The 12102-nt window shown below is 36.6% G+C and overlaps 1 protein-coding gene across 7 annotated transcripts in view; it reads right to left on the reverse strand.

Moving 5' to 3' along the window:
• CASK (calcium/calmodulin dependent serine protein kinase) overlaps positions 1-12102 on the reverse strand; it is a 210025-nt gene that overhangs the window by 63486 nt on the left and 134437 nt on the right. For 4 of the 7 annotated variants that reach the window (XM_027741885.2, XM_027741884.2, XM_027741878.2 and 1 more), the window contains exons 9-11: positions 11980-12063; positions 10396-10495; positions 5181-5198 (exon numbers count right to left, since the gene is read on the reverse strand). In XM_027741885.2, coding sequence (XP_027597686.1) covers positions 5181-5198; positions 10396-10495; positions 11980-12063 — 202 coding nt within the window. The remainder of the gene's footprint in view (positions 1-5180; positions 5199-10395; positions 10496-11979; positions 12064-12102) is intronic. The other 3 variants (XM_027741886.2, XM_039380225.1, XM_027741879.2) reach the window with 1 other exon arrangement.

A 12102-nucleotide genomic window follows, 5' to 3' on the forward strand; every position in this document is an offset into this window, starting at 1 on the left:
TTGAATAGGTGACTGTAAAAGGCAGTTTCCAAGAATGTCCTTAAGGAATTTTATGAGAAGTTCTGACATGACTTTGCTAATCCCTCAAAATCACAGTTCTACCTTATGCTTTTTTTTTTCACCTACAATCTTACGTTGCATCTACTGCCATGCCTTTCATGCATTTACAGATAACGTGCCACCTGCATGAGAAAATGGCACAGTAGCAATACACTGACAGCATGTTAGTGCATTAAAAAAAATGACAGAACAATTCTACAGGCATTTTTGTGAACACCTAAACTCTCTCTGTTACCAACATCTGCTTAAAAAAAGCTTAAAAGTACCTCTCAGAAGAGTTTTAAATTCAGAGAAATGATACTAACTACATAAAATAAAATTAACCAACCTTTACAGCACAACTGTTTCTAAAAAGATTCATATTCTATCATATTTAAGCTAAATTTCCAAGCTTTGGGGAAGTATGAAAGTAATTGTAATTAAAGCTTGTATCCTCTTGAAATAGGATTTAATCTCCTTTCAACATTGCAAATGCACCCATTTTAGCCTCAGCACAGATGATAAAGGAAGGATTTAAGTGGGTTATTACACAGTCATGCAAGCTAAAAGCTCAGATTTCTCATAGTCTGTAGCAGTTACAGACAAAATCTATAAATATGAAAATTAGAATGCATAAATATTAAGAAGAAAGTTGACTAACTAGACTGTCTGTGTTAATTTGTTTTATAAGACTCCCTAAAGTAAACTTTGTTAGAAAATGCTGCTTACTGCCCCAGAATTTTCAAGTAGCCACAATCACTTGGGTGAGATGAATCTCACCCTGCATCTTAAATTACTGTACAAATAGATACACACACGATTGCACAGGAAAGGATGCAATTCCAGTGACACAAACAGAAGTCTCTTCTCTGAAGAAATAGTAACAAAATCGACATCAAACTTGATTCTGTGAGAAGATTCTAGTAACTGTGGATTCTACTGTAAATGCACATATGATCCCAGTGTCCAAAGGAGCAGTGATACTCTGGGCCATGCACACAATCTTGTCTTTCCTATTCCCATAAAAATACCTAAAAAAAGATGGCTACAACTGTTCACAGTTTCCTTGGGGCTACCAGTTCTGAAAAGTCGAAAACTATGGGCTCTCATATATTACAAAGAAGAAAAAACACATCAGAATGTTTATGACAGTCTCCTGCAGTCAGTACTAGTACATTAAATGCTTTCATAGTCAGTGGAATTACTTCTAAGAAGACAGAGATGAGTTCAGCAGTTTTCTGCCTACAGATCTATTATTTATCAGAAAGCATATTTGCTTTATAAGGCAAAAACTTGGGGTTATCTCTTTACCCAGTGCATAGTCAAAGTTATGACAGGTAATTCGTGCAGGTTCTGTTACTGCATTTATGGAGGTGGCCTTTCAGAAATAGTTCTCTCTTACAGCTGAATTCTATCTCCAGACTCTCTGTAGTTCTCATACAGTGCTCTTAATACCACCTGAAGTTGGTGTGGACACTGGTTCATCCAGCTGGAAGCAGGCAAAGCTTTGTTAAAACAGTGTTGTTACTACAACATGGCATCCAGATATTCTGGCCTGGAACAGGTGGTTTGACTCGAGAAACTGAACTTTAAAGGTAGGGAGGAGTTGCTTAGTTCTCTCCAGAGAGAAGAGAGTAAAAGACAACTTTAAGTACTATTCCAAGAATTGTCTATGTATTCTCCAGTACTAATATGTCTCCCTCCACCACAAAACACCCCCAAAGTTTGCTTTTCTGAGGCTCAGCAAGCCAGGCAGGTACAACTGGCTTACTCTGTTGTAACACGCAGCACAGAGAATTCGGGGCTTTTTCATGTGACCTGCAACAGTGTATGACTGAATCAGTGTTTAGGTAAAGAGACCCAGATATTGCTGCAAAACACAGGCTACATTCTGACTACAAACACATTCTGAGAGAGGGTAAAAAAATTCTTTGATTTATTTTTTAATACTGAAGATTACAAATGCCCATTTAAGTCTTGGTCAGTCACAAACTCTTTTCTGACTAATGAAAACGTTTTAGAGGAAGTCTGACATTTTTTAAATACAAAACTATAAACCTACAACCTTTTTGCCAGTCTCCTGCAATTACTGTGCCAGGAAATAACTGCAGAAGAACTTGTAATAACCATTATAATAATAGCATGTTTTTATTAAAGAGCCACTGACAAAATCTAAACCCCTTAGATTTGTAGAACCATATAAAATTAAGTTCCTGACATGAGCCACTCATTTCTATCCTATTCATTATTTACTCACTATTCTTTACGTTGTGTAAAAAGGTAAGTAACTATGTCTTGAAGATTTTACAGTGGTTTTTAACTGACTAAGGCTTTGCTGTTATTTACCATTTCTGTATATATCATATTTCATCCTTATGCCAGTCAATTTACAATCAACAGAAGCTGATTTCTCTGAACCTTATCTCTTGGCTGCCTTGTGTGCAGCTGCTGGAAATGAAATTAAAAACAAATCTGGCTCTTAAAGCACAGGCGTTTCAGAAGGCAGGATTTACATTTTACTTTGTGAAGTGGTCTGAGGCTAGTACATACAGCAAGGACAGAAGAAAAACCATCAGAAATTGTTAGTTTTTAGAGAGATCAAATATTAAGAGTCACTAGACACAGTCTCCAAAAAAAAGGCAAAAAGAAAAGCATGGGGATTATTATAGAAGTGGAGATCTTTCCACTACTTGTAATAATGTAACTTTTTAGATTAAGATGAAGCCAAGTGAGTATCAGATGCTCTTCATCACTTTAATCAACATCTGCAAAAATCACTGGAGTTGAGATGCCTCTAATCTCACACAGTAATTTGTTGCTCTTTGCTGTTCACTGTATTCCAGAGCAACTAACTCTGCAAGGACAGATGACAACCAAAGCAGGTGTATATATATGACTATAATAGTTTAAAATAAGGTGGGAGATACTTGTTTCACATATACACAGCACTGAATTTAAAATGAAAGGCAAGTAAGGACTCTTTCTCAAATTTGAGCTATAGAAGTATTTAATGGCTTCTTCCTTCTTGAACAGAAAACAAACAGTCAAGTGTAGACACCCTGTAAATCTACAAATAGGTTCCTACATGCACACAGTTCTCTGAATGCTACTGGGAAGCAAACAAGTCAGTAATAATATATATATTTATGTATATATACACATACCTATGTGTTTATAGTTATATACAAAACAATCAGGAAGACTCCAGGGAGAGAACTAGAAAGATGGAGGTTTATAGAGATGACAAGGAAAATGTAGAAACACAGCAGTTGGAGCAATGGAAGGGTATTGGGATTTACAACTAAATTAAAGAAGGTAGGAACACCTATGGAATACAAGAAGGGAAAGAAAGGCATGTAAAAGTCAGAAAGGAAACCAAAGAAAATAGATGCAGGAGAGAAAAACAGGGAGGAGGAGGAAAAGACTAAACAAAGAAAAAAATTTAAAAGAAGAGAAAAAAACCCCCAGTAAACAAAAGATAAAGTGTTCCCAAACAGAAGAAGGAATGCAGAGGAGTGCACTATGTATGGAGAAACAAAAAGGGAGGGGTGAAGGGGAAGTGGAGGGGGGGAGAGAGCAAAGAGGGTGGGGAGAAACTGATGCCTGATGCCTGGTTTTGAAGATGCTTTCCTTTAGTTCTGCACGCACAGGGGCACTGTGTTATGCATGTCTCCAGCTTTCCCCTGTCTCCAGGCTTGAGACCTTCACATAAAGTTTGCCAATCCTTTTTCCCAGCTATCCCTCACTGTAAAACTAGTCAGAAATATGAAAGAAGGCAGTCTAGTTTGGTGGTAAAGAAATATGCACTGAGAAGGTACTGTTTTTGTTGTTTTTCAGACCAGACCTACACGTTACATGTAAGTGCACTCACATGCAACAAAACAGATAAATATTTTAATAAATGAATGCCCTTCACTGTCACTTCCTTAGACACTTTCTTCCTCATTGCAAAAATATATGGAAACCCTTTTCTGACCAGCATGATGGCAGTACATCCTCAGTAAATTTGCTGAGGGAGTCTCTATGCACAAACAAAACCTAAAAATCATGGCAGAGGCTCTGCATGAGGTTTCTCTTTTTTCCCTACAACTGTAAAAAATAACACTATTGCAAAACTTTATATAAAAATCCACTGAACTCTCACTGTTGCATTACTGGACAGGCATTCTGAGATGGGGAAATAGGAGGACAAGGAACAACTTCCCCCACAACCTGTAAGATCAAAATAATAAACCAAATAACAACAACCACAAAATCCATGACTTTGATCAGAAATGGAGACATGGACAAGTGTCTTGCTGCCCTGACCTACGTGTGAAGAAGAGCTGTTACCCTACAAATCTTAAAATGCAGCTGGAAACCCCCCACTTTTTACAGCTTGTTTTAGGAGATGCTGAATTTGTTGTTTTTGAAATGGTTGTGGTTTGTATCAAAGGGTCTAGAATTTCACACCTTCTCCTCTGTCTAGCACAGCCTGCAGGTTTTAGAAGAGCCTGCACTTTCAGTCTCTCATGATGTGTGCAGTTAACTTGCAGCAGAACCTCCTCCCTATGTGTCAATAACATTCCTTCATTGTGGAGACACACATTGGATAGTTATTTAAATCAGGTGTATGCATATACACAGTGCATATGCATATATTGTGTATCACATCAACACAGAAGGACCAAGAAAGTTCATGCAAGTGTAGAGCAAGAATGTAATATATGACTAATATTGCAGTATATGCTTGGTGTTAAGAGAAAAAACGCCCATTAGTCCATGAAAACAATTTTGGAACAAAAATGCAATCCCCAAACATTTTAGCCTTTATTAATTTAATGAAAATTAGATTTTATTTCAGTTGTGTTGCAAATATTAAATATTGGGGGGGGGAACTAAACAGGTAATTTTAATACTGCCCCTGAACTAGAATCTCCAGAATTCCCTGGAAATCATAATACTTCTGGTTAATTATACTGTCAATTATATTAAACCACAGACAGGTTTAGTAAAAACCATACAGGCTATTTTTTTTTTGAGCAGGCAGTATTAAAACTGAAAATAGCAAGGAGAAGCAAAGAAAGCAGATTTTTCAAACATGCAAAGCCACACACCATAGCTGAATGATATGCCTTAAAGGAAAACAAAGGGATACCTACTTTCTGCTGCTAGAAGTCCTAGTAGGAAGGCAGCGTTTGGACAAACAACAAACAGTATGAAGATCTCATCACAAGCGATTTATAAAGCTGCATCCTAGCACACTAGTTTAGCCACAAAATAGTATGAACAAAGTCACAAGGACCCCCACCCATTTTTTTTAATAGGGTTTCCACGTGTGAAGCAAATGGCACTTGCGGGCCGGGATGGGAGGAAAAAACCACTTGGCATTGGGAAGGCAGCACATCTATGCAGTGTTAGATATCTGCAATACCAGACTTCTCCCAGCATTGATTAAACTATTTGTAAAAACTCATGGACAAAAAAGAGATTTCTAGTAAAAAGGTGAACTGATAAACTAATTCAACATACTGCAAATGACGCAAATCGATATCATATTAATATACTCATACTTACTAAGCAGAATTTAGCAATGTTATATTGAAATCAAAAGTTTCAGTGAGAATCATTATGAGAATCATTCAGAAATATAATCACCTTATCATTGCTTGTAATTAACAGTGTCTTTACGCACTTTTAAAAAAACTTTAATCATATCAGAACAAAGAATAAATAGCTGAAAAAATCATAAAGATAATAATGAAGTATTGGAAACATGCAAACTCATGATCTCAAAACTGATAGTTTTGCTTGTAATACTAGAGAAGGAATTAATAACAGGAAATTATAAGGTGAACGTAAATTTTTTTCCAAGTACTCATACTTAAAAATGTTACACAACAGCCTTTGCAAATATTTACAAAATCAGTGGTAAGTTCTGCATAGCAAAAGTATTTCTTTTTCTTACTCATATTGATGAGATATGAGGCTTTTAAGATATGGGCTTATATTGCCCATATTTCATGAAATCAATCCCATAAAACTACTAACCACTCTAACTTGTGAGTTCAACTAGTTCCATGTAGGTTCCATGTGCTGATCTTACAACTTGGCCATACACGTGCTGTTTGATCTCACTCTGAAAGGCCATCAGATTCAGCCTTTTTCCCATTATTATTACTTTCAAATTTGAAAATCAAGATCTCATGCTGTTAAGAACTTCTAACTTGACATGACAATATAGAGTCTAACAAGATAAAACAGAACAAGAATTTCAATTTACATACAGCGACCCCGAGACAAAATACCAAAATGCATTTGTGAAAATGCCACACGAAAGCAGTGCCCTGCAGTTTGAGAAAACAAGGCAGAAGCACTGATGTGACCCCAGCGTGGCTGCTTTCTCTGCAAGGCAAAAGCTCTGCTTCTATGTTCATCCCCTTCCAGAGTCACCACAGAGCTCAGACAGCACACACATGTGCAGGAAGCACTGTGCCAGTGCCACTTGTTAGCAGGGGCATGTGAGTACATCGGGTCACTCAGGCTGCTGTAAAATACGCTGCTGCACTCGCTCTGTGGTTACATCGAAACACAACACCAGAGGATGCCTTACAGGAACCCAGAACTGTTTGTGGCAAAAAAGCCACTCTGAAACCTGCCACATTTCAGTGTATGTGTGCTACAGACTAAGCCAGTCAAGCAGGCATTATGGAGTAACAAACACCCTTTAACCAAAAGGTAAGGTTTGCTTTAATCTAAAAGTCAGTTATGCAGTTTTCCAAAGGCTACGGACTATCCACTGGTTTAACTCCAACACTGACTTGGTAGTTCCGAAAATGTGGCTACAAAAAGGTTTTGGAAATGCAAAGTTATAAAAAACTCTTTGATTTATTGGTTTTTCGAACTGTTGGTCCAAAAACTTGAACATTTTGAATCTACTTAAAACTCCAAAGTAAACTAAACGGTCTTCCTCAATCCAGCTTCCCAAGTCAAAATGTCAAACAATTCCACAGCCTTTCCTTGGGCTGCCACAGAATGGGGGAAGCTGAAGAAGTAAAAGGAAGGAAAATGAAATGCTTTACATGGGTGATGTTCATTCTTCATTCTTCAGCCTGAGGCACTGTTACCAAAACACTTGAAAACTACACGTCTGTACCCTCTGTTTGGGAACAAATGGTCAGCTTGTGACAGAAGTAGAGGAAATCCTGTCTTGAGGTAATGTGTGATCAGGAGATAGCAGGGCCAGGGCACAGGGCAGTAAAGAGGAAGGGCAGCAGAGTGAATTTCTCTGGCACTTTACGTACTTCATGGTCGACTTCAAATACTTTCTACTGGGCCTATTTTTCTCCTGTGTCAGATTTAGCCTGTAGGGCTGCTGATTGCTAACTTCTGATCTTTGCTTGTTTCAGCATATTAAAAATATCCAAAACATTTGTTGCCTTGGAAAATAAACATTTTATAATGTCCTGAAAACGGGCAACCTGAAAGTCAGATGTTTTACATTCTAGAAGAAAAAAACACTTGCAAGAAGCTTGTCAGTTGAGCTGTTTAGTGGCTGTACTGAAGAAGTTACTGAACACAGCTTACCACCACTGATCTTTTAGTTTAAAAATACTTACCTAATTAAAAAAATATTTTAAAAGCCTTCATCACACTCTTTCAAAATTCAGCAAGACTGATTTCTGCCATGTTACCAACAGAACAATAGCAGGATGAAGTTAAGATCTTCAGAGGATGGTTGCTGATGAAAAAGGAAACCCACCCAGCACACGTGGTGGGAACCAAGAATTATCAAAACTCTGTCCAAATTAAAGGAAGATGTGTACAGAAAAATACCTGGTTGACTTTAAATAGAATTTATCTCTGTTCGTTCCCATTTAATGTAGTCAAGCAATTTGCTGACCCTCACTGGAAAGCTCTCTAACAAGAATATCCTTTGTGATTCTGCATCTACAAAGGCCATCTGACTTGCTACTTGTAGAGTCTTCATATCCCAGTCTAATATTCTGGTAGTGTAAGAAGATGCTCAAAGGTTCCAGCAATCCCAAGTTCACTGAACTTTGAGGAAGAACACCTCGAGACTAATTTGGAAAAAAGACAGAACTGAAATTTTCTGTGTGTGGAACAACCTGGAGTGCAGGATATATAATGTGCATAACCTAACAAGCATTTATATTTCTGAGATATATCTCTGAAGGAGTTCCATATTTGCCTGTTTCTAACAAATCATTTAATTGCAATAATAAGCTTCATGAAATTTTATGGGAGGACTAAACAGGCAACAACACTTAAAATATTAAATGCTCTTCATTAGAGTTTATGATCTGGAATAACATTTTATGAGATGTTGGGAAGGAAATTTAAATTACCTTAAGATAGTCAAGCTTCCACTGCAATTTAAGAGTTTTATGTCTAATTTCTATAAACTAGCTGGTTTTAGAATCATCACTAGAGCTTTACAAGCTAGAAATGTTGAAAGTTTTATTAGTGTACTTCTGAAGAGGAAACAAAATAGATTTCCACATCTAGCAATGGAAGAAGCTGTGAGAGTTGTGGTACCTTTGCTTGCAAGCCTCAGTGTTTATCCTGCAATATTAAATATTTTATCAGCTAATGTTGTTGGTCAGACAAACATCATGAAAACCACACACTTAGCATGGTTTCCTGATCACTGTGATCTCCCATCAGAGAGATCAACAATGTTGTTTTAGAGAATAACTACCATTTCCTGAGAAATCCAAGGTAATGTTTCAGTTATTCCAGAGATGAACACAAGATAACACTGGATTCAGCCCAGATATTCTGTAGAATTTAACATGTGGACTGGATTCAAGTATTCTGTGAGCAGAAAAAATAGAACTTGTACATTTCCTCTATACTGATATCTGTAATTACATCACTCTGAGGAAGACACATGTCCTGTTGATGTGAGACTGAAACTGGAAAGAGGAACTGCAGTTTTCAGATTAGGAAAGTTGCCACTGTCAATCATGCTGGTGGCTATTCCCTATTCAAATGGAGGAAGTAGATGGAAACAAAAATAAAGGCGCTGCAAGTAATTCAAGGTGAAGTAAAATCAGCTTATTCTTTCTTTAAAAGCATAGGTGGATCTTTAACTACAAGTACATCAAGTATTCAAAAGCTGTCTGCCTGAAGTTAAGCCATGACGCCATGATTATCCATTTGCTTTAAATGATCTGAGGTTCCTATTAATTTCTGTGGAAATGATGAACAGTGTGCATGCCTAAGGACAAAGCAATCTTTTAATTTAAGTACTCGAACTTGAAATCCAAGAAGTGGAATTGAAGAATTTCAACAAAAAACAATTTCACCCCATTCTTTTATTAATGACACTGAAATAATTTGTAATAACTACTTGCTCATACGAAAGAGAAGAAAAGGTGTAATTAATATATGCAGTCAATAGGTAATTTTCTCACCTATAAAAATATTGGGAAAGAGAATTATCACACAGCAGATCAACACATACAATTAAATTCCTGAAATGTGTTCTAATAAAGTCAGTATGTAGCTAAGATATTCTGCCAGTACTATTTGGTTTTTTAGAAAAATAAAGGAGAGAGTCCTTTTGGTCTTTAGTTTTCCTCAGAGGTTCATTTAACTTGATCCTAAATCCTAATTTTAGGTCAGACAGACCACCCTAGACTTTTGCACTGCAAATGTTTTAAGTAATGATATGTCAAAATTAAGATACACAACTATGACAGGGCTGTGTTAGTACACAGAGTGGAGGTAATATAAATCCTTGAATATGGATTGTGGACAAAAGGACTGCTTGAGTCAGATCACTGTCCTGCCCAAGGCCCAGCTCACAGCACAGCACAGGTACTATCTTCCCCTCTGAAGCATGTTGGGAGGTCCCTGAAGTACCATGTACTGTCTCTCTCTGAAGATCTGGGGGTGAGAAATACTGTCCAATGTGCTTTAAAGAGAAGACATTTTAATCACATTGCTCTCTAAAACAGGAGATCAGGAAAATTTGGTACACAGTGGTTTCTTTTTATATATAACTATCAGTAAGGCATGAGAACCTTCAATAAGCTTTTGTACTCAAGTAATATAAAGAGAAACGTGAGGTTATTCCGTTATTCGTAATAAAATGTACACACAAGAACATATTAAAAAAAAAAAATAATCAGAATTTCTGTGGAAACTTACAACTGCGCAGAGATTTTCTCTTCAGTTTTGCCAGTCATGAACACCATTAAGACCGAAAACTATTTATTCTTTCACATGTAAATGTTAACTTCATATTAAATTTTATGAAATCTCAAAAAATTATTAAACACTTGGTAGTCTAGTCAGTATAGAATTAAGACAGGTTGACTGCAATAAATGTACTTTCTGTTAAAATACCTGAGGAGGTGGGGTCTTCAGAGAAGTCTGGCAGCTCTTCAGGGGGGTCACCATAGAAGGAGTTGAATTTGTGGCTTGACACAGCTGCTAGTACTGCCCCCTGAATAAAAATACCCACACAGCCTAAATTACACAAAGAAGGATAATGAAACATTTCCAGACACTCTGGATCACTCAATCTCCCAAGGTCTCTGGTGTGTTGACCTTCTCAGTGAAGAGTAAATAAATTTTATAGTCTTCAGCTCTGCTTCCCTGTTATCAGTGACCACAAGTGCTGGTCATACACTAATAAACAGTCAAAATATTCTTTGTGAGGAGATACATGAGAACAGTCCTTTATGTGAGTAAACCTTAAAATAATAATTGTGAGGCATAAATTCCCATAGAACCATGTAACAAAATAACTAATTTTGTTCTCTTTCCCTTTTACCTAGACTGAGTGGCTTAGCAAGAATAGAATATTTGACACCCATAATATATCTATATAAAAATAGTACAATTATATAGTTAATCTGACACTCCCAGAATGAGTGTTACATGGGAAGTTACAAAACCAGAAAAATGGTCACCTGCTCTGACATTTAACTTAAGTTAAATACAGTTTAACCACTCATGTTTAAATGCCTCACAGTTGTGTCAGTAGGCAAAATGGACAAATTTCATGAAACACACTGCAGAACAGCGCTTTGGATAAAATGGTATAAGAAAGAGCAAAGGAATAAAAGCTCTCAGGAGACGAAATATAGGGGCCTCCCCAGGAAGAAATGGGGGAAATATCTGAAACTGTACCTAGAGCAGGAAAACAGGTCGTATTCTAAAATGTACTAGCTAATATTTGAATGAAAGTACTACCTGGACATACAAACCACCTAAGAGAAATTGCTGTTTATCATGAACTATGGCAATTGGTGCATCCTAATCACCAGCTACATTAAACTTTCGCAAAGCAGCAACTCCTTGTGTATACCTGACTCTGTGTTTCATTACCAATTGTAAAACAACTCATGAATTGTAATGCTCTGTGTTTCTGTTAAAATTTTCTCAACCTTTCAGTAAACTTGTAAAATGTTTCTGCTAAACTTTCCGAGAGAGGAACTGAAGAGAAACCATGTTGTTTTGGGCTAAAATGTTAACAGTCTTTTCAATTCAGCTAGGAAATAATCCTGTGTGTAGTTAAACATAAAGAGGATAAGCTGAAGAATACACACTTGCTCTTCTTGAAAAAGACATTAAAAATCATGTTCCTGTTATTATAAATGTTACCCAATAACAGAAGCCACTGTACTATTCTCTCCAGTAATTCATATTACACAGAATTAATGCACTGATTAAAGATGAAGGCCTCATACACACCTTTGTTGATACCAGGCAATTTCCACTGAAATTTATTTTGAAAACTATGCAGTAAGAAAAGATGAGCATCATTAACAATCATCATTGTAATAAGCATTTGTAAAGGTCCGTTACAGTTTTTTATTTTATTGCCAACTTCACAGATTTCTCCTACCACTTTTAAAACAAATGAAGTATCACACAAAATTCAAGTTACACAATTATACTGTTTTAACACTACATTCAGTTTACCTTTAGTTTTCGTCTTGCATTGAATTTTCTCAATTGTTCTACTGTTTCTGGAAGATGAATCTTGTATGCATAGCGATCTCTCTCCTTAAAAAAAACCCACAAAAAACAAACCAGAAGAACATT

Source organism: Pipra filicauda, unplaced genomic scaffold (genome assembly GCF_003945595.2).
Source record: "Pipra filicauda isolate LSUMZ 115617 unplaced genomic scaffold, ASM394559v2 scaffold18_size4552066_pilon, whole genome shotgun sequence".
NCBI lineage: Eukaryota > Metazoa > Chordata > Aves > Passeriformes > Pipridae > Pipra > Pipra filicauda.